This window comes from Onthophagus taurus, chromosome 2 (assembly GCF_036711975.1).
Source record: "Onthophagus taurus isolate NC chromosome 2, IU_Otau_3.0, whole genome shotgun sequence".
NCBI lineage: Eukaryota > Metazoa > Arthropoda > Insecta > Coleoptera > Scarabaeidae > Onthophagus > Onthophagus taurus.
Window position 1 is genome coordinate 6,014,274 of NC_091967.1, and position 21,563 is coordinate 6,035,836.

General features: G+C 28.9%; 5 protein-coding genes and 1 long non-coding RNA gene across 6 annotated transcripts in view; 3 read left to right on the forward strand and 3 right to left on the reverse strand.

The window, feature by feature from the left end:
• LOC111427615 (uncharacterized) overlaps positions 1–4,430 on the reverse strand; it is a 43,526-nt gene extending 39,096 nt beyond the window's left edge. The window contains exons 1-2 of the long non-coding RNA XR_011639606.1: positions 4,341–4,430; positions 1,613–4,284 (exon numbers count right to left, since the gene is read on the reverse strand). This is a non-coding gene — a long non-coding RNA (uncharacterized lncRNA). The remainder of the gene's footprint in view (positions 1–1,612; positions 4,285–4,340) is intronic.
• Positions 4,431–4,466: 36 nt separating this feature from the next.
• LOC111427612 (very long chain fatty acid elongase AAEL008004-like) lies at positions 4,467–15,067 on the forward strand. The gene is made up of 7 exons (XM_023062838.2): positions 4,467–5,018; positions 8,382–8,478; positions 11,903–12,093; positions 12,154–12,234; positions 12,287–12,449; positions 12,513–12,835; positions 14,171–15,067. The coding sequence occupies exons 2-7, from the start codon at positions 8,418–8,420 to the stop codon at positions 14,327–14,329; spliced, it is 978 nt and encodes a 325-aa protein (XP_022918606.1). The 5' UTR covers positions 4,467–5,018; positions 8,382–8,417; the 3' UTR covers positions 14,330–15,067.
• Positions 15,068–15,114: 47 nt separating this feature from the next.
• On the forward strand, positions 15,115–16,386 carry LOC111427613 (very long chain fatty acid elongase 2-like). The gene is made up of 5 exons (XM_023062839.2): positions 15,115–15,247; positions 15,384–15,652; positions 15,711–15,767; positions 15,821–16,063; positions 16,121–16,386. The coding sequence occupies exons 1-5, from the start codon at positions 15,187–15,189 to the stop codon at positions 16,355–16,357; spliced, it is 867 nt and encodes a 288-aa protein (XP_022918607.1). The 5' UTR covers positions 15,115–15,186; the 3' UTR covers positions 16,358–16,386.
• LOC111427418 (eukaryotic translation initiation factor 2B subunit gamma) lies at positions 15,975–18,547 on the reverse strand. The gene is made up of 3 exons (XM_023062556.2): positions 17,971–18,547; positions 16,986–17,913; positions 15,975–16,902 (listed from the first exon to the last, which is right to left on the reverse strand). Exons 1-2 carry the CDS (start codon positions 18,485–18,487, stop codon positions 17,018–17,020), a joined length of 1,413 nt encoding a protein of 470 aa, XP_022918324.1. The 5' UTR covers positions 18,488–18,547; the 3' UTR covers positions 15,975–16,902; positions 16,986–17,017.
• A 132-nt stretch (positions 18,548–18,679) lies between these two features.
• On the forward strand, positions 18,680–19,202 carry LOC111427234 (transcription elongation factor 1 homolog). Its single transcript, XM_023062254.2, has 2 exons — positions 18,680–18,886; positions 18,938–19,202. Exons 1-2 carry the CDS (start codon positions 18,771–18,773, stop codon positions 19,068–19,070), a joined length of 249 nt encoding a protein of 82 aa, XP_022918022.1. The 5' UTR covers positions 18,680–18,770; the 3' UTR covers positions 19,071–19,202.
• On the reverse strand, positions 19,171–21,034 carry LOC111427213 (ADP-ribosylation factor-like protein 8). Its single transcript, XM_023062225.2, has 4 exons — positions 20,747–21,034; positions 20,528–20,682; positions 20,297–20,458; positions 19,171–20,231 (listed from the first exon to the last, which is right to left on the reverse strand). The coding sequence occupies exons 1-4, from the start codon at positions 20,867–20,869 to the stop codon at positions 20,111–20,113; spliced, it is 561 nt and encodes a 186-aa protein (XP_022917993.1). The 5' UTR covers positions 20,870–21,034; the 3' UTR covers positions 19,171–20,110.
• Positions 21,035–21,563: the final 529 nt, after the last annotated feature.

Consider the following 21,563-nt stretch of genomic DNA (forward strand, 5'->3'; position numbering starts at 1 on the left):
AATGTCAATTTTATAAACGAAAATTAATTAATTTATGCTTAAATCATACGAAAAAAGGAATTTGTTTAGGTTTTTTAATGTCAAACCTTTAGAAACTTATCCCTTATCCCTATTCCCTTATCCCTATTCAAGAATGAAATTTTTTGCGAAAAAAAAATCCAAAAGTGGACAAAGCTTTTTCAGTGATTTTGTGCAGTGATTACAACAAACTTTGTCGTAATTTTTTTTATGGAGCCGTTGCGAAGATATCGACCTCTAAAGTGAGGTGCCTCGACTTTTGGCACCAATTTAAAACGAAAAAGTCAATAAAGAGAGCTTGGCAGTTCGTTGGCAAATCAGTAAAAAAGCTCAACATATTTGGTGCTATGGTCAATCATGTCGGGAAAAGTTTGGTAAGGTTTGCTTTTTAAGAAATGTCAATCATTCCATTAAATAATGTTGGATTAGGTCAGTTTTGTTTACAAATGTTAATCATCTTGGGAGAAAATGTTGAGTAAGGTTAGTTTTCTTTTGACCTGTCAATCATCCAGGTAAAGAACGTTGAGTAAGGTCAGTTTTCTTTTGTAATGTCAATTATAGTACGAAGGAATGCTGAGAAAGGTTAATTTTGTTTACAAATGTCAATCATCTAGGGAATGAATGTAAGGTTAGTTTTCTTTGGTTTTCTTTTGAGCTTATCAAGAATGTTGAGTAAGAATGTCAGTTTTCTTTTGAAATGTCAATCATCTTCGGAAAGAATGTTAGTAAGGTTAGTTTTGTTTTGAAATGTCAATCATCCAGGTATAGAATATTGAGTAAGGTTAATTTTTTCAGCGGTAGATAAAAGTTAAGAAATTGAAAAGGAAGTTGTGATGATAAATGCATCTCTTGTCTTAAATGTAGAAATTGTTGATACAGAAGATTTAAAAGAACTTTAGAGAGAATGAATTAAACTTTTGACGAATCCAATACGGATGAAGAGGATTCAAATGTAGATATTTCTTCTAACACTTGGCTATCGATGATCCAAGCTTGGGATTTCCTTAGAGAGGTAGCTGTTAATAAACACCTCGACACAAAAATGGTAGAAAGAGTTGCGATAACTAACATTTATGATCAAGGTTATTCAAAAATTCATAAATCTAAGATTTGACAAACAACATATCTAACAATAAGTCGCTAGGCTTGCAACACCAATTGCTTAATTTGTTGAGAGTACAAAGAAGTAACACCAGATAAAAAATTCATTAAAAATAGCCAAAATTGATTCAGGGAAATTAAAACGTATAGTAAATAAAAATATCTAATAATAATTATGACAAGCTGTATTTGAATATTGCTTTATTTACATATTATAAAATAAGTTGTGTTTATTTAAATTTTTATTGAAGTTTTAAGAAAATAATGTTTGATTGGCATTTTGTATGACGTCTTTGAAGTTTAATTTAACATAATAAAATTTTAATTTTTCTCCTATAAACAATTTGACTTTAGAGTTGTCAATAATTAAAAATTTCCGTTTATTATTCAAATTAATCACTTTTATCATTCATTTTAATCTCAAGCGTCACAAAATTGTTTTAATACCTTTATCTAATAGTAAATTATTCACCATTAAAAAACGTATTCATACCTATTTCGTCCTAGAATAATTTCAAAGTCACTCTCTGAATAAAAATTTTTTTTCTTTCTGTTTTATCGTGTTTTTTATATTGATTTTGAGGATAAAGATTGCACCGATTAATATGCTATTAACTGGTTTTGTTGGTAGAATGGAACACTTTGTAAATGGAACGGAAATTCAATAAGGTGACTTTTGACCATCGAGTGATAATAAAAAGATTGTTTTTAAGCGCATGTAAAAAACATGATCCTTATTTTGTATGGAAATTAAAATAGCGTGCGTAAATAAATTTTGCATCGACAATAACGTATGCAAAGAATTCTTTAAATTGACAATAAATACGCATTTAAATTTTTAATTAAAAGTTCACATCCGATTTTTTATAACCTTAAGGTAGAAATGTACGCAATAGTATTTTGACGTAAATCAATGTCCATTTCTATAATTTAGGTGATCAATCAATAATGAATCGAGTTCTAATTATTGGCCTGCACGGAATTTAATTAGTTTGATTCCAATTTACGTATTTTATAATTTTTTCTTGATTAAAGTTATTATTATAATTGCAATCTACGTAAACTTCATTAATCATTACTGTTTCAATGTAATAATCTGTATCAGTTATCTCAAAGTTCCGACAATTAGTCAAAAAATAAACATTAAAAATGTTGTCCAACAAGCGAAATTTGTATCAAGATATTCTGAGATCTAATTTTGGTACGTAGTCATGCTCTGTCGACAGGAACTAGCCGAAATACAGAGGTCCCTATGAAGTTTTGCAAAATCATTGGATAATGACAGGTAGTATAAAACATTGAGGATATCTTTCCTTTTTTCGGATTTAACTCAAAAATTGAATTGTAATACTTTCTCTTTATATACCAACAAATTAAGTTACGTAGAGCTCTGAGTGTGCTCACAATTATGCGAAAATGTACTCGTACGATATTCAATGATAACTCAAAAATTTTACATTTCATAAACGTCAGATGCATCGGAAAATGAATTGCACTGAGTGGTCGTATCATCAAGATGGCTGGCGACTTCGTGAATTTAATTTCAAATGTGATACACAATGATGGACAAAACTACTGACGAGTTGACGGACTAAGAAGTTGAGGTGTGTCTTTAATCGGCAGTGCCCAGTAAAGACACCAATTAGAACTTTAATGCTGTTAGTAGCAATTCCTAAAATATTCCCGGGTTTGACAGTGGCGATGTTAATAAATGGTCCACAGTGGGCGAAGTCTCTCTTCAGACCACAGTCTAATCCTATGTTTGGCCATCGACTGCTAGCTGTGACCCCAGAAACGTTTTAGTCCTGCCCTCTCATGCTAGCTCATCTGCCGCTTCATTGCCACCAACCCCAGAGTGACCTGGGACCCAAATCAAAAAAACTCTGTTATAACAACTCAGTATGTTTAAAGATCTTTTACCGCCTGGAGACCGGCTTGACTGTCTGAGAAAAATCGTACTGTCATCTTCTTCCTCCCTCTCTCAAAAAGGATTTGTACATGCTCTGTACATGCAAGAATCATTCAAACAGTTCTAATAATAGACTTTTCAGAATAACATCCCGAAAAAAGTCGCTGGTCTTCAACTAGACTTTGCTCAATCTCATATGATTTAGGAAATGACTTCCTGGTCCAGGGTTTTGTTTACTGAAAAATCGAAGAACAATATTTTTGGAAATGATGGTTTACCAAAAATTTGGAAGAAACGAAACACTGCGATAAAGCTGAAAAATTTGTTACCAACACTAAAGCACGGTGGAAGGTGTGTCATGGTTTGGGGATCTAAGTAGCTCTACCAAATAAGGCCACCTTAAGGGACAAAAACACAAAACAACAATACACAACTGTAATTTCGCGATTAAGCAAGAGACCAAATCGTGACGGAACATGTGCGTAACATTATGTCTTTCCCCTCATTATTTGCAAATCAACTTTTAGATTTGTATTTTAATCAACAAAAAAGTGGCCTTATTACGCCTTTACTTAGAACACTCAGATACACTCAGAACCTGTTTGGAGCGTCTGATGAAATCCAGAAGAGACAATAAACTTAGTTGCTTCAATGAAATACTGAAAGTTTTAAAAACTACCATTACGTGGATATGCTATATGTAGATTTTTGTCATGTTAATTTTTGTGTTATTTGATGAAATTTTGTTATGTGGCTCTTGAAGCTATTTGTGTTTTCTTCTGCTGTGAGTAAATAAATTTCTCTGATTGCCCTGTAATACTAATTTTTTTGTTACCTCAATATGTTTTTCAAAACCTCACTATAATTAATTATTGCACAAATAACATTTAAATGCGTTTTTTGTATTATTTTAATTTAATTTTTTTTATTTCCAAGTTAACATCATATTTTTATGATGAAAAAATTACTTTCTTTAACGACTCATCTGGGCAGTATTATAACATAACTGTATCTATAATAGTTAAGTTCTGTAAATCCTCAAAATAAACTGCGTTTCCTGAATTGGAAATCTTATCTTGTTCGTATTCTGCACAAGCTTAAACTCTTTTTCCTTCTAAATATCATATTCAGTACAATTTGGATCAACGGAATTTTGGAAATACGTAGATTGCTTTTCATAACATTCTCTTTCTTGTCTGGGTGCCTCATACACTTCTCATTTCTGTAGTTATCTTGTCCTGTCCGGGCTGGAACACCTTAAATTTATTAATAGAAATATATTTTGTTAATTTTATTCTTATTATCTTCATACCATTAAATATTTTTGTGAATTTTTCTCTTGGGTATCCCTCCACGTGTTACACAATCGTGAATTTTCGTTAAACGTCGTAACCATCCCAAGTATATATAAGTAACACGTAGCCGATCCGCGAGGAATTTCGTCCGTTGTAAAACCAACCAACCAACCAGTAACGAATCGGACGAATCCGGGGCCCCCCAGTTGAGTCGTCGCCGCCGTTCGAGTTCGACCCAGAGCTTCACTCTCTCGATACATATATCGCCGGGCTTTTAATAGTTAGACGCCGTGCCACCCGCCAAAAGCCAACGCCTACGGCTCCATAGAAAAAAAAATACATTAACAAACACATCAATTTTAGCGGGTAATAATGTGTAAAAGAATTAAGAAGAAGAATCTAGATAAATTGTAATCCATAAATTTTATTATTTATACAAAATTTTCATCCAAAAAACGCGAGTGTATTGATTTTAATTGCCGGTGAAAAGGAGGGTTAAAATTATTCGTGATAAACCACGGAAAAAAAGTACTTTTTGATAATATTTTTCAAAGTGAAACAACCGGAAACGTTTTAAACAACTACCGGTTGTTTGTTGAGACGTTCAAGAAATAACGGAAAAGAAGGGTGTAGAAAGAATTTTAATTTAGAAAAATCGTGTAAAATCAATTAGTTATTTTAAAATTACACTTAAGGTGAGTACAACGTTTCTTTTTATTAATATTTGCTTTATTTTATCCATTCAATTTGATTTTAACTATGTTACGTTGGTGTTTAAGATAACGTGTAACTCGGTAACTGTAAAGTAAATAAAATACATAAATGACTTCTTAGAAAAAACGTTGGTTTATAAAAGGATTTAAGAAAAGAAAAAGAAAAATTTTATTTTTTTATAACTGGACGAAAGGAAAGAATAAAAAGGGTTTTTTATGGGAGGGTTTTTGACCGCACCCTTTATGCTGCAAACTACTTGGTCTATAAACCCTGTGTTACGTCATTACTACTGCCCTAGAAAGTGAAATAGGGTAAAATTTAAATAACACATTACACGAAATCTAAAATTATCCTGAATAAGATAGAATGAAATTACTATGACTCGTTTTACTCCTACCAAATCAACTGATAAATTTAATAAATGAGAGAACATATTTCCGATGACTCAGAACGATTTATAATACCTAAAAATGATAAACAATAATGGTTTAGTAATCTTCCAAATAACTTTTCCAAAATTAAAATATTTGTTTGTTAATTAAAAGCTTAAAAAAAATTCCTTTCAGAAAATTTTACCTGTCAATAACAATAACAAACATTTACGTCTAAAACGAAGAAACCGAATAATCGCACATGAATAATGAAAAATTACATTTACATTTTCTTAGATGAAATATTTTAAGAGATTTTGTAAAAATACCTACATTAAATTTACCACGTTTTTTTAATTTTTTTTTTTTTCAGAGATGTCAGTGTTAAATTTGGAGTGAGAATATGAGTTATTATAAAACGAGGAAAAGTAAAAGTTGCAACTGTCCATGAATAAGAATATATCAATTTAATTTTTTCAACCACTCTACACTCTTATTAGAAAAACACTTGCTTTATATAATATAGTTTATTTTTGTATAGTACCTGTCAAATTGCTGGTGACAGTTGGCAAGATCAACAGGGAATTTAGTTCTAATATGTTTTGAAATCAACTTATGTCACGCTGACGTTTGAACTAGTTATTTAAAAAGAATAAAATTAAGTTTTTGGTTTTTTATAATTATGCATTAATAATTGAAATAAAATAAAAGTATAAAAAAAGCGCAACTAACTGGGAGTTACTAAAAATGTTACTAGATAACACCAATAGAAACCCTAAAAATTTCACTTTGACAGGTATTTAAAAAAAAATTAAACTATGCTATATAATTTTATTCTCACCTAAATTTACAACTACATTACCTTACATAAATTATATATAGAATAGGAGAACCAACCAAACTTGCACCGCGACCTCAAAGATCTATTGTACACCGATAGATAACACTATCAAATTTCACCGTGCAATTCAATGCTCTTAACGAACATTAATGCCTTGCACGGTAAAAAGTCATTCAGAACTGGTCCACAGTAGGCGAAGTCTCACTTCAGCCCACAGTCCAATCTAGTGTTTGGCCATCGCAAATGATATACCAATTGCTGGCTCTGGCCCAACAAACTTAAACTTATAAATGATAGTTCTGACCACTTCCTCTATATGCAAAATTCAAAGGAGATAGGCAAAGCAGAACATCCATTGCTAGAGTTGGCGTTGTAGTTATCGCACCAGAGATTAGCTACAACGTTGAATTTGAGAAAAAATTTTACATAATTACAGATAAAAAATTACGTACGGTTTTGACTTTTGCAATTCAAGCTTGGATGTCAAAACGAAATTTAACCAAGTTTCACATTAAATGTCAACAAAGTACCTAGGTCACAACAAAGTTTTTAAACCATGCTAATGAAGTGGTCTTTATGACCGATGTACACTAAAAGTTTATTAAAATATATTTATTTACTTAAATTAAAGGGATATACGAAATTTGACAATTTAAAAATAAAATGTGCAACCTAGTATTAAGTCTATTTATTATTGCGCCATAGTTCCAAGTTGAAGGCGATCTTTTAAGAATTCCGATTAGGCAACACCGTCAGGTGTGAATCTTTATTTTAGAGAAAATAATGATTCATCTCTAAGGATTTTTCTTAATAATGTACCATCAAAGTACACTTTGTACTTTTCAGTACAGTTTGTTTAAGTGTGAACGCCACCTATTGATTTCTATTACGTACTGTATTGTTATGTACTTAATTTTAGTAAGTACAAATTAAACTCTTATTTTATTTTACCACTCAATCTATTTTCGTTGTAGGTAGACTAAAAACTGTATTTCGTAACATTGAATAAATAAAAGAGATAACATTTTTTGAATATTAAGAAAAAATTACAAAGATATCAAAACTTTTATTTAAGTACGATATAAAATTCTTAATAATATCGTTTTTATTAAATTTGCGTTACATAAATTTATTATTCGTGTTTATATAAAAGTAAACGACCGGTTTTTTTTATTGAATAGAAAGATGATAGCGTCAAGGTCATTGCTAGTTATTGAAATAACGTAAGTGTAGTGTATGTGCACCTTTTAGCATTTCTATGCTAAACGACGAATTATGTTTGCTGAAAAACATCGCTTACCTTCAAAATATGTATTTCCGCAACCATAAGAAACCAAAGAGTTTACATATTTACAAATGATGTAACAATCTTTGATTTAATGAAAAAAAAAAAAAAAAAATTTCGTCAACGATTCGCAAAATTATAGCAATATGTGTGTATAAGGTATTAACACCAACTTATTTGCATTACTTTATTGTTGGATAAAATGTAAATTTAATTTAACGCTATTTGCATTTAATTATAGTTTTAAACAAATTGTTGTCCAAACTTTAAGTAACCACAGTGTTTAAGTAAGAAAATGAAGTGACCGTTTTAGATCAATTATTTTAAATAAATGAAATGGTTTTCCCATTTACGAAAGGTGTTTACATCAATTATCAATATACCATCGATCTAAACTATTATATTTAGAACTGTACTAATTACACGTGTAAAGCTAGTTAAATTGCAATAGATCTAGTTTTCACGTGGAAATAATAAGATAATTCTAGACGACCTTTTAAATTAAAATTAATTACAATTAAAATCGGTATCGACTGATTTGCCCTATTTTATTAATTAAATTGTAATAAAAAACGTAATCTATTTTTAATTTTTCTATTTTTCTCAAAAAAAAGAAATTGTAAAATGGAACATTTTGATTTTGTCTTGGTTTAGAAAAGAAAAAGTAGAACGCAATCCGTTTAATTTATCTTCTTCTCCGGTGAAACTCTTAATTTTTTTTAAGTAACCCAAATTATTCGGCCAACTGACCATTAGATACACGAAATAGTCTATTTTTTTTGTTGTTGTTATGTTGGACAGTTTCGAAAGGAATCGCAAAGTGAACGAGATTGTTTTTTGATTGCAGACCACCAAGTGAAAGAAGTCCTCAATTCCATAAAAAATGGCACAACTCGTCTCAAATATTTTGGAAAAGTACCATGATTTAATGGATAATAGAAGTGGTAAGTAAAAAAAAAAAATATTATTCAACTTCCTTGCTTAAAACGAATTCGGTTTAATTTAAGATCTCAAATGTTGGAATTTAACCTCCTGATCTCTTCTAATAATTTATTATTACGATTGAGGGTCGTTTTTAGGTTTAGAAATAGTTTAAATGGGTCAGATTGAATTAAACCTATTTAAATAAGTTCGTTTTTAAATCTTAAATAAATTTTGTGTGGTAAAAGGTTTTTTGGTATTCAATACAGGAAGAGATTTTGTGACCGTTGGTTTTGCTTTAAATAGTATGTGGCGTGGTTAAATTCTTTCACGCTTATACTTCGGCCGATGAAAGAAAGAAAGTAGAAATCAGAAATTGGAATAGAAAAAAAATCGTAAAAAAAAATGTGTCGCTGGGGCACAATTTGTATTAATTTGAAAAATATTTTTATGCTATTTAATACATTTTATATCAAATGAGATTTATAGTTTTATTTGGGTATAAATATAAAAAAAAATTGATTTTTTTTTTTTTTAATAAAAATTTAAACGTCATTGTGACATTTCTTGCTAATGTTACCAACTGTTACCTACTTCACACCAATTAGGAGGTATTAAAGTATAACTCTTAATCGAATAATAACTGTTTTCTAGAACAATAACTAGAACAATCTACAATAACAAATCAATATAAAAGATAAAAGAGGCCCAATTAATTGATTGCAAACTATACCCAATCTGTAAATACGGTTTTCACGCATTCCGTTGGGATTTACATAATTCCAATACCTTACATTACACTAATTTACATTCCCACACAATGTAAAGGTTGCTTCATCGGTAAAACATATCTTTTTAACGAAATTGCCGCTATCTACAACTTTTTTAATCATTAGTTTTAGTTTTGAGGTACTAACAGGCACCGCTCGTTTTTTTGTGCATAAATAATAAACCAAAAAATGTTTTTTTTTCTATTCTATTCTATTTAGCGAGTACTTACAGCTTTTTTATTGCCGCTTCTCGCATCCCAACTGCCAGCGGTTGTTATGATTTTGATTACCTTCACCTTAGTTCTCTTCATCTCCACATTGATATCCTGGAACCATTTTTTCATCACCTCTATACTCTGTTTTTAAACCAGGAGGAGTAAACGCGAAAGTCAGATTTACACTAGGAAAAATCACCAGAAAATATCACTAGATATTTTGGCGGTAAATTTAAATTAATAATTATTATTTATTTATTTACTTATTATTGTATTTATTTTCGTTTGTTATCGTCAACACTAAACATACAAATTAACATTGAAGTTATGAGTGTATTTATTTCAAAATATAATAAAGAAGGGTTTAAGAACACAAAATTTACAATAATGACACGAAACTGTCGAATTGTCAATAACCTAACCTTCAAATTCAAAATTGCCTGTGTGTGAACCTTCCTCGCATTCAACCAACCACGTGCAAGGTCAATCTGGTGATAAATTTAAAATACTCCTCCTGGTTTAAAAACAGAGTATAACACATTTGTTAAATATCTATTTCTAGGACTTTTATGGTAACATGTTTAACGAAAATTTAAACGTCATTGTGACATAAATGAATGCCAAAACATGATATAACAAAATTTGCTGTCAATCTTACCAACTGTCATCAACTTTACAAGAATTTGACATGTATTAACTAAATTATATAAAACAAACCAAATTATTAATGCCCAAATCCCTGATAAATGAATAACTTTAATAAATAAATAAAAAAGAAAGAGAAACCTTGCGATTAACACCTCTAAATCCAATTACAGAAAAACATTTCAGCTTAACTGGATATGTTATAACTATAACATTAAATGAAAAAGATAACGAATTAATATAGATAACAAAGGATCCATATTACTTTTAGTCGGTGTATTAATAATACACACATCAAGATTCCATATGGATTTTACGACACTTTTAATAATTTGCATTACAATCAATTTTTTTCTAGAAACCTGAATTTTTGCAACTTATTCCACTACATTTTGACCTTGCCCTACTTTCAATGCAGACAACAAATCATTTACACTTTACTTAAATTATCTCTGAAAATAGAAATACAATGAATTTAATGTTTTGTAATTCAATAACATTTTATTGGACAAATTCGATGACTTTCCATAATCAAAAAATAATGTGTTTATTACGTTTAAGAAGTACGTTTCGCAACTTTTAACTTTCTTCTTGTCAAGAATCTTATATAATCAAGTAAAAAGTGAAGCGATCCGGGAGTCTTAAGAACTCCCCACAACAAGAGAAGTAGACGAATGAAAAGTATGTCATCGGTTTTGTTTATAAGAATCAGTTACGAAATCAACCATCATCACCATTAAGTTACGAAATACAAAAAAGGAAGAAAAATTAATAACAAAAGAATTATAAAAAATGCACATTCACCAAAAGAATTTTTATTATAGCTGACGTAGAAAAAAAAATTAGGTGAAGAGTATTGATTGCAGAAAACGACCTTCTTCACTTTTAATTTTAATCGAACCGATCTAATTAATTAGTTAAAAAATAGTCGGAAGGATAATCGATTATGTAAAATAGTGAGGTAAATTGGAAATTGTTGTTAAATAGGGCATTCGAGATTCAGGTTTTTTACGTAACACATTTATTAAAACGAAACACGGAAACTGAATTATAAAGAAATCGAAAAATAGGAAGAAAGAAAAAGTGTGTTTTCATAGCAAAGTCCGAAATTATAAATTTTACTTTCTATTTGCTGGTTAAACAGTTTTTTTTTCACGACACAATCTTATCGTTAGTAAAAGACTTTTTTATTATGAAATAAGAAGCAGCCTTGAAATAAGAATCAAAATGAAAAAAAAAACATTACATTTTCACACATTCCAAAATAAACACTTCTATTTCTCTTTATTTTTCTTTTTTGCAATCCAAAGTGAAAGTGAACATGTTACTCTTCTTTCAATTAATCTTTATTACGACAAAGAAATTTAATTTAATCATTAATTTTTTTTATTCATCTTTAATTAATTGACTTATGATGATTAAGTCAATTGATGATTAAGATGATTAACTTATGATGATTAATGAATAATTAATAGATTTTTAGTTTCTCAGTAAACAAGTCTGGTACTCATTAAAATGTTAGATGTTACGTACAAATCGTGTGTTTGCTATGGTTTTGTGTCTTTAATTATTCATTTAGCTTAGAATTGGTACTGAATAATTTACTATTTATAGTCAAATTAATCTGTTTTTTAACCATATCGGTGTCAACATTATTTTATTAAACATTTTCGTAACTTTATCCATATATTAACCTCCCAGTAGTGCTTACACAGTTACACTCGGCGGGTTGTGAGTCCGAAATGAATTAAAACTAGAACACTAAATTTTTCTAGTTCTTGGTTTAGTGTTAATTTCTATTTATTATTTTTTTTTAGATCCAAGAGTAAACGATTGGTGGATGATGTCAAGTCCGTTACCAACATTAGCAATATGCATTTTTTACGTTTATTTTTCAAAGGTTTTAGGACCAAAACTAATGGAGAATCGAAAACCGTTAAATCTTAGGAATGTTTTGATAGTTTATAATTTTCTTCAAACGGTGTTCAGCTTATGGATATTTTACGAAGTAAAATGTTAATACTTAAAGTGTACTTTAAGCTAAACTTTTCTTTTAAATTTGTTTTAGTACTTAATGAGTGGTTGGGGAGGACACTATAGTTTTAGGTGTCAACCTGTAGATTATTCTTACAGTCCAATGGCTTTAAGAGTAAAAACGTTTAAATAAAAATTTAAAACAAAACTAATTTTCCTTATTTTAGATGGCAAATATTTGTTGGTGGTATTACTTTTCGAAATTCACGGAGTTTTTCGATACGTTATTTTTCATTTTAAGAAAGAAAAATAGTCACGTGTCGACTTTACATGTTGTTCATCATGGTTGTATGCCATTTTCGGTTTGGATGGGACTTAAATTTGCTCCAGGTAATTCTTTTTAGCTCCTATTTATTTATGTATTTATTTACCAACATTTTGTTTTTATATTAGGTGGCCACAGTACATTTTTTGCATTGCTCAATTCATTCGTACACATCGTAATGTACTTTTATTATATGGTCGCAGCGATGGGGCCGAAATATCAAAAATACATTTGGTGGAAAAAATACTTAACAACGTTCCAAATGGTACAATTCGTCGCTATTTTTACGCATCAATTCCAAATTTTACTATATAAAGATTGCGATTATCCAAGAATCATAATGGTTTGGATTGCGATTCATGGAATTATGTTTTTATTTTTATTTAGCGATTTTTATAAAATTAAATATAGCAGAGAAAAAAAGGCTGTGAAAAATTCTGGTTTTTGTATGGTAAGTAGAGTTAATAAATATAATAAAAAAGTATTCTTTTTAAAAAAACGTTAATAAGCATAGACATATAGGCAACCCAAATGACACTAAAAGTCATGTCCGTTTACTTATTGATTATGTAACCATTAAAAATTTAATTTCGTTAAAAAAAACTCAAATAAGAAGTCAAAATTGATCTCCACAAAGTAGAATGATGCTGGAGGTGGTTGCTGGTTCATTCAACGATATTAATGACTTGACAAGGCAACCAAATTTCTGTATTATTTAGCCGTTTAATGTGTTCCCCAGGTTAGCCATCTAGGCCCTTTACTGTTTAATATTTATGTTAATGACATATTTAACGACTCGTCGTTAATTATGCCCAATGTTTAATGTACGCTGACGATTTAAAACTCTATCTCCGTATCTCATCACCTCTTGATTGCTCTAGATTGCAATCTGATTTAGATAATCTTCATGGTTTTTGCTTAAATCGCTTTTCATTAGCCACTTAAGCATCTCGAACGAGACCCTCTCGCGCATCAAATGTGTTCCGATTTGCGCTATCCCGAGAAAATCAATCCCTGGCATTAAGTGGTTAAACTTATCAAAATGTAAAAATGATATCCGCTGGATTTGTGTCAGCTGTAGTTGTGCTTTTTGTTTTTGGCCAGCAAATCAGTGAGGCATAGGCAACCATGGGTCTGTTTATTGCTACGCTGGCTCAGTGAGCCATTCGTGGTTTAAGACCACTTGCGGCAGATCTGGTTAGCCATGATGGTCTTTTTCCTCACCTTCACTATGTGGGAGATCCAGTTTAACTTACTATCTAGTACAGGGGTGGCCAAGCTCCTTGATACTAGCTTATTAAGTATTAGTAGTATATATTAAAAAAGGGGAAAAAAGGAACTCGGGTACATTTATCGAGAGCCAGAAATAATCCTTCAAAGAGCCGCAGTTTGCCCACCATTGGTCTAGTATGACTATTTCGATTTATTATTTGTTTGGATTAAAGTTGAGCCCATTGCTTCTGCACCAAGTGGCAGTAAGTAGTAGGGCTTTCTGCATTACTTGGGTTATGATTGTATCATATTTACATCGCATTGTAATTTGTGCCTCAGTATACAATAACTATTTATGTAATTACATCGTTGCTTGTAAGAATAAAACCGAGGGAATTCCTCGATCGCGTTGTATCTTTAAGCAACTTCACTCTCGGCCGCAAGCATCCTCGGCTTTATTTACCTGACAAGCAATGTAGTTATGATTATTGTATACTAAAGAAGTGAAAATATGTTTCTGCTAATTGAATTAATATTTTTAATTTTTAAATTAAGTTAATAATTTTGTATTTAGATTGTGGATACTGACGATAATAAGCAACATCAAAATGGTGAATCAAAGATGAATGGAATACAAAATAATTACATGGATAGTGAATTTTCAAAAGTCGCCTGTTATTCTAATGGAGTAAATAAAGGGTTCGTTACTCAAAACGGGAAAAAAATCGATTAGTGATTAGATAATAAATCAAATTTACAATAATTAATTAATTCCTCATTATTTTCTTTCTTAGTACTTGTTTTCTTTGTTCTTTATTTGTTGATGTGAAAGGTACAAGTACTTTTTTGTATAGTTTTGTGTAGATAGATTTATTTATTAGCGATTATTAAAAAAAAAATTTTTTTTTGTATGAACTCTCTTGTAATTTTCCTTTTTTTGTAGTATTTTTTTATGAATCACTCAGGGGTCTCCGTACCAAGTTATAGCTAAAAAACAATTTTTTTTGTAAGTTTATTTAATTGTTTAAATTTTTTTTGCCGTCAGTGCCTCTAAATCTATAGAAAAAATTAAAGAGAGAACAAAACAAGTTAAGTCTTAAAAAGTACTTATTTATTTAAAACAAAGTGGGTGGAAAAGTATTTTGCAATAATAAAAAAAAATAAATTAACGAGGATAAATACATTATCTATTAATTAGGTGCTCGGTTATTTTGAAAATTGTGTTAATACGGAAAAAGGCATTGTTAATTTTAAAGTTCTAGTTTCTTTTCTGTAAATAGAATAGTTATGTGGGTTATTTTTACAATTTCAGACAATCGATCATTATAATTGCTTAAAATAATTTAAAAAGTAACCCCGTAACTTAATTAAAATTAAAATTGTTTATATTTAAAAAAATATTATTTATAAGGTACTTTGAACGTGTATACTATTTTTGTAAATAAAAACGTGAAATTAAGCTTTATATAAATTTAGTTTCGAATTTCCCGCCAATTTAGTTCTTTTAATTCCCACTTAATTTGGAATCAAATCACCTTTGAATTTTGATAGAAAAAAATGAATTTTCCTGTTATCTAAGTAATCAAAAGTATGAGTGTATTATTAAAAGAAGCTATTCCTTTATTCCTTCAGGAATATTTAGGTCCTCCAGGTAAAAATTAAAATTTTTTCTATCATTTTTATCTTTGTTAACCAACATAACCTAAAAAATTCAATTAAAACAAACGTCAAGTATCTATCATAAGAAAGTGAGGTTATGTTTTAATTTTTTTAATTCTTTTTTAAAGATAACAGGGTTAAGAATTGGATTTTTCTAAATTCGCCGTTATGGCTTATTGGGATTTTGACCGTTTATTTTATCACTTTGGTCGGATTAAATAAATTGATGGAAAAGAAGGAAGGCTTAAAATTAAGAGGCTTATTAACTGTGTATAACTCGTTCCAAGTGTTGTATTCAGTATACATTTTTAAGGAAATTATAACTTCAGCGTATTTAAATAATTATAAACTACAATGTACCAATTACGATCCAAACCCAACACCATTAAACATGAGGGTAAGGAATAAATTTCAAACAAATTAATATTTTTGATAAAATTAATTATTTCTTTTAGATGGCAACAGCTTTTTGGTATTTTTATGTTTCAAAAATTATCGATCTTTGCGATACGGTAAAATTTTATCATTGATTTATATCAAAAAAGTTAAGTTAATTATCTTTTAGGTGTTTTTTGTTTTAAGAAAAAAGAGAAATCAACTTACGTTTTTGCACATATATCATCACTCCACAATGATTTTCAATTGGTATCTAGGCACGTTGTATTCACCAGGGGGGCAAGCGTTTCTCAGCGTTATGTTTAACTCATTTATACACATCATAATGTATCTCTATTATTTATTAGCCGCAATTGGTCCTCACATGCAAAAATATTTATGGTGGAAAAAATACTTAACACAAATACAATTAGTAAGTATTAAGTAATTCTAAATTTAAAATTAACAAATTAATAAATTTTTGTTACAGTTACAATTTATCGTAGTAATGGTACATATTTTAGTTGGATATCGTAACAATTGTAAAGCATCAAACTGGTTATCTTGGTTTACTGTAATTTATTTATGGACTTTGGTTGTTCTATTTGCAAATTTTTATTATCAAGCTTACAGAAAGAAAAGCGTTATGCCTTCTGAAACTGATATTGATGAATCGACAACGAAAAAGGTCGATTTTAAAGCAGGAGGTGATTTTAAAATTGATTGAGAATAACATTAAAAAAATTCTATGTTTCATTTAATTTGTTTTTTTTATATATGTATAATTAATAAAGTAATTTAAACTAACCTGAACCAATAAAAAATTTCCACAAAGTTAAAAATATTTGCTAACATAACCTTAAAAATACAAATGAAACAAACGTCAAATACCTGTCATAGAAAAATGAGGTTATGTTTTACTTTTTTAGTTTTATAAAGATAACATTGTGAAGAATAGGATTTTTCTAAATTCGCCGTTACGGCTTATTAGGTTTTTGGCCGTTTATTTTATTTCTTTGGTCCGATTAACCAATTTAATGAAAAAGAAGGGATAAAACTAAGACGTCCAGATAAAAATATTTGCTAAATAACCTCAAAAGTCACAAACGTGAAGCATCTGTCATAAAAAAATAAGGTTATGTTTTACTTTTTTTTAATTTTATAAATAACATTGTGAAGAATTGGATTTTTCTAAATTCTTAAGTAATTATAATGTACCAAGAAACCAATATAGAAAGAATCGCCAAGGAAAGGATTTTAAAGCAGACGATTCTAAAATTGATTGAAAAAAATTCATTGTTTCATTTAATTTGATTTTTTATAAATGTATAATTAATAAAGTAATTTAAACAAACCTGAACCAATAAAAAAATTCCACAAATTTCAATTACAGTTCCATTAATCGATCAGAATCCATTAACACCTCATTCATAACCTCACTTCCTTCTAAAACTTTATGATTATATCCAACAATACATCCTTTCAACTTCGATCCTGATTCAATAATAGCCCCATCGCAAATAATACAATTTTCAATAGCAACTTTTTCCTTAATAGTAACATTATTCATCACAATTGAATTAAAAACTCTTGAAAAACTTGACACTTCAGTATTCGCTCCAATATTAGCATTTTTAAATGATGTTTTCTCTGATAATTTTGCTGATTCCCAAATAATACATTTTTCGTCGACTTGATTCGATTTAATTTCAGCTTTTGGATCTATTTTAATCAACTCAAGTTTATCATTAATTATTCTTGGCCAACGATCAATAATTTCTTTATTTATTAACCAATAATTTTGCAAAGTGTTTACTCGTAATCCAAAAACGTTATTTGGAGCAATATGGGCGTAACACCTAATTGTATCACCATGATAAGTTGGTTTTAAATCACCAGAATGGTCGTTATAAGTAGCATTATTTCTAATTAAATGATAAATATCATTTTCTTTTGAAAAATGAAAAATATCATTAGCATCTTGAGTATTAACAACAGAAACATCCATATCAGAACATTTTTTTTGTTTATAAAGTTGTCGTTTTATAATATGAGGTAGTAATTCGCCTTTTATGGTGGATATTGATTCCTCATGTTTCAAATATTTTAAAATCCAATTTTTTATGATGTAAACGTGTGAATCTACGAGGTTGCTATAGGCTAATATTTGGCGATGTTTTGATAATAAAGCACGTTTTAATGGTACATCAGTTTCAAAATCACTAGCTGATGCTAAAAATATGATTCTGTTCGTTTTTGGGTCTAATCCAAAAATATCCTTCTCTAAAAATAAAAAAATATATAAACCAACTTAAATATTAACTAAAAAATTTTTTTTACCTGGTTTATATTTTGATTTAGGTCCAGGTACCAAAAATCCTTTTTCTAATTCTTGGGGTTGAAATAATAAGACGCAAATAGCGGCTTCATGTCTTCGATATAAATCAACAACTCGAATTAAGCTGGTGTCCGTAATTAAATCGCAAGATAAAACTAATAAGTCTGCAGTGATGTTTAATTTATCATTTAAAAATCTTAATGAATCTGCTGTTCCAAAGTCTTCGTTGGGGGGAATAGGAACATACTCAATTTTGATGGTAAGTTCTAATTTTTCCAGGTTATTTTGTATCTCAGCTTTTTGATTTTCATAAACAAGGAGGATTACATCGGAGAACCCCGAATTTTCGAGTTTAATCAAAGGATACCAAACCATAGGTTTTCCACCGATCGGTAATAAACATTTTGGTTTATTTTCCGTTAATTCGGTTATCCTAGAACCTTTACCAGCTGCTAAAATTACCGGTTGAAATTCTTTCAACATGTTTCTTAAGGTTATTACAAATGTCAAAATTAACATAACCTCAATTTTATTTTAGGTCGTCATTGTTTGAATCGTGAAATATAAAAGCGATTTAAAAGAAATTTTGTTTCTAATCTTAAAATTAATAAATAATTAATGGATTGGCTATTCGTTTTAGAATAAATAAAAAGAACTTTCAAAATAAAATTTAATTTTCTCAAACTTGTTGGATAGAAAATCCCTAAACGCTTAAAAAGTAAAAAGTACCCAGCATGTTATGTTATTAAACAATCCAACACTTTTCAATCGATTTAAGTCAGGAGGTTTTTCGTGATTTAAAATGGGTCGTAGAAAATCGAAAAGAAAGCCGCCATCGAAACGTAAAGCGATAGAACCTTTAGACCAACAGTTTAATTGCCCATTTTGTAACCATGAGAAATCCTGTGATGTTAAAATGTAAGAACTTGTTTTGTGTTCTAAATTGGTTTACTTTGTTTGTAATTTTAGGGATAAAGGTCGAAATGCTGCTCGGATAACATGTCGAGTTTGTCTGGAGGATTTCCAAACAACAATAAACTTTTTATCTGAACCTGTTGATGTTTATAACGATTGGGTCGATGCTTGTGAATCAGCCAATTAAATGAATTACATTTTCTTTTTACTTTAAGGTCTCAATATTAAAAAGATTTTTAAATTCGTATATTAATAAGTTTGGTTATGTCAAAAAAAAATAATAAAAGTAGGGTTATAATAAATGTTTTTTATAAAAGGTTTTATTTTTGCTTTAATTCAATTAACAAAAATGCATAATTACAAAAGAAGTATAATGTCGCAAATAAAATTTAAGTAAGAATAATTAGGAAGTAAGTAAATAATCTCAAAGGTTTTGGGGTGAATTTTTATAGGTTAGGATTTTTTAAGATCATTTTTTGCACCTTAAAATTAATTATACAACTATAAGTATTCTAAACTTTACCTAATCTGTACTTGTTCACTGTAGAATGTTTTTGTAATAGCACTAATATTCTAAAAAAGAAAATTAATTGATTTATTAATAAATCGTAATGAATTTTTGAACTATCTAAAATTATCACTGCTATTATTCATATATATGTTTAGTTTTAAATATAATAATGTTATTTATATATAGATAACGATATTTTAGGATTTTAATTGATTAAACAAGAAATTTATAACCAAAATAATGGAAAATATAAATATTCTTTAATATCTTATTAATTTTTAATTAATTACAGTTGACTAGTTGTTTTTAGCATATTTATAAATTAGAAAAAATTTCGCCACTTTGTGCGAAGATTTCATGAAAAAGATAAAAATGTTTAGAAAACAAAAAAAAAAAGATAAAAAAATAGGCCACAAAACCCAAGTTTAAACCTGTTTTTTTTATATGTAAATTTAAATTATGTATCACACCACAATCATCAACATTTTTTTCTTATTATTCAATATTTCTTATTTGCCATAAAAAGCTTTTTCTGCAAAAGGTTTTTGAACAAAATTATTGTTTGATAACCTTGTACAGTTTATTTTTAATATTTTTATCTTGTGTTAAATAGCTTACTTAATCTAATAGCAAAGAGAGGAAACCAATTACACAAAAAAATAATTAATCCAATAAAAAACAAAACATAAAACAGGCATAATTGTTAATTTTTTCCTTTAACGCATCCCAGATTTCGAATGCGCAATCAACCACTGCAGTGTTATATCGATGTTATCTTTCTCTTTACACGATATTGAATAACAACAGATTTCCCTATCTTGAATTGCAGATAAATTCCTGAAAAATAGTTTTATCATATAAATTCCCTTTGGTCAAAATGAAATCTAATTAATTGTACATACATTCTTTCAATTAACCCGTTTTCATCTAAAGCATGGGGTAAATCTCTTTTATTCCCTAAAACCAGAACCGGAATTCCAGCAACTTGCGGTTTATCTAAAAGATTGTGTAATTCGTTTCTTGAAGCTTCAATTTTTTCAGGATCAGCAGCATCAACCATGTATCTATATCAATTATTCATTTATATCATCAACAAGTTTTATGTAATTATAAAAAAGATTAAAAAAACTTACACAATTGCATTTACACCTCGACAATATCTTTCCCACATTGATCTAAACCTTGGTTGGCCCCCAATATCCCAAACTTTAATCGTAACGTTACCTTTCGTAATTTTTCTCATGTTAAATCCAACAGTTGGAATCATGTCTTCACTAAATTGACCTGACTGAGTTAAAGAAATACTCTTTTAAATTTAACGTTCTAAAATTAATTTAATTTTTAATTTTCACCGCAATAACGTTGACGAAAGTTGTCTTTCCGGAAAATTGGAGACCCACAAGTGTGAGTTCCATCTCTTCCTTCCAAAAGAGACTCCGAAACCAATCCAATATGCGATTCATTAGCGCCAACATTTTTAACGTTTAATGAGTTATTACTTATCTTGTTCAATTTGCTGATTATATATTTATTAGAGGAGAAATTCGCCGTCGTCCCTAACCCCACGGTTAAAACGAAATTAACACAATGACATTTAGGAACAAACCCAACCCGATGTGTCACTAACAAACTGTCAGTTTTATTTTCAAATTACAGCGACATCTAACGGATACTACTAAAATTAGTAACGTCAAATATAATTAATCAATATATTTTAGGTTTTTTTATAATTTATTTCGATCACTAAAAATGTGATAAAATTGTATTTTGTGTCATGTTATTATAAATAAATAATTCTTAAGATCTAACAGATTGCGCGTTATTAAAAAAATAAATTTACATTATTCAAATTGATTCAATGATAAAGTAGATTGTTAATTTATTGATGTTATTATGTCAATAATAATTATTTTTAATTATAAAATTAAATAAAAGAAACAAAAAAAGGATGATTTAAATAATATTTATTAAATATCGTAAAAATTATAAATAATTTCTTTTAGTATCAACAGGTCTTCATTATATTATAACTAGATGGAGTTCGTAACATATAATATAGTATCATATAAATCCGTCTCTTTTCAATTCATTGAAATTAATTGTGTAAAAAAGGATGGTACAATACTATTTACTAAGTTGGTTTATTTTTTCTTTTCAGATAACCACTTT

Excerpts from the sequence above, each read along its gene's own strand:
- LOC111427612 (XM_023062838.2), top strand. The coding sequence starts at position 8,418 with ATGGCACAACTCGTCTCAAATATTTTGGAAAAGTACCATGATTTAATG. Across the intron at positions 12,094-12,153 it reads GCTTATGGATATTTTACGAA|TACTTAATGAGTGGTTGGGG; the intron begins GTAAAATGTTAA and ends AATTTGTTTTAG. Across the intron at positions 12,235-12,286 it reads ACAGTCCAATGGCTTTAAGA|ATGGCAAATATTTGTTGGTG; the intron begins GTAAAAACGTTT and ends TCCTTATTTTAG.
- LOC111427613 (XM_023062839.2), top strand. The coding sequence starts at position 15,187 with ATGAGTGTATTATTAAAAGAAGCTATTCCTTTATTCCTTCAGGAATAT. Across the intron at positions 15,653-15,710 it reads CAACACCATTAAACATGAGG|ATGGCAACAGCTTTTTGGTA; the intron begins GTAAGGAATAAA and ends TATTTCTTTTAG. Across the intron at positions 15,768-15,820 it reads TTATCGATCTTTGCGATACG|GTGTTTTTTGTTTTAAGAAA; the intron begins GTAAAATTTTAT and ends ATTATCTTTTAG.
- LOC111427418 (XM_023062556.2), bottom strand. The coding sequence starts at position 18,487 with ATGTTAATTTTGACATTTGTAATAACCTTAAGAAACATGTTGAAAGAA. Across the intron at positions 17,914-17,970 it reads TAAATCAAAATATAAACCAG|AGAAGGATATTTTTGGATTA; the intron begins GTAAAAAAAATT and ends TTTTATTTTTAG.
- LOC111427234 (XM_023062254.2), top strand. The coding sequence starts at position 18,771 with ATGGGTCGTAGAAAATCGAAAAGAAAGCCGCCATCGAAACGTAAAGCG. Across the intron at positions 18,887-18,937 it reads AAATCCTGTGATGTTAAAAT|GGATAAAGGTCGAAATGCTG; the intron begins GTAAGAACTTGT and ends TTGTAATTTTAG.
- LOC111427213 (XM_023062225.2), bottom strand. The coding sequence starts at position 20,869 with ATGTTGGCGCTAATGAATCGCATATTGGATTGGTTTCGGAGTCTCTTT. Across the intron at positions 20,459-20,527 it reads CGAGGTGTAAATGCAATTGT|ATACATGGTTGATGCTGCTG; the intron begins GTAAGTTTTTTT and ends TAATTGATATAG. Across the intron at positions 20,232-20,296 it reads AACGGGTTAATTGAAAGAAT|GAATTTATCTGCAATTCAAG; the intron begins GTATGTACAATT and ends ACTATTTTTCAG.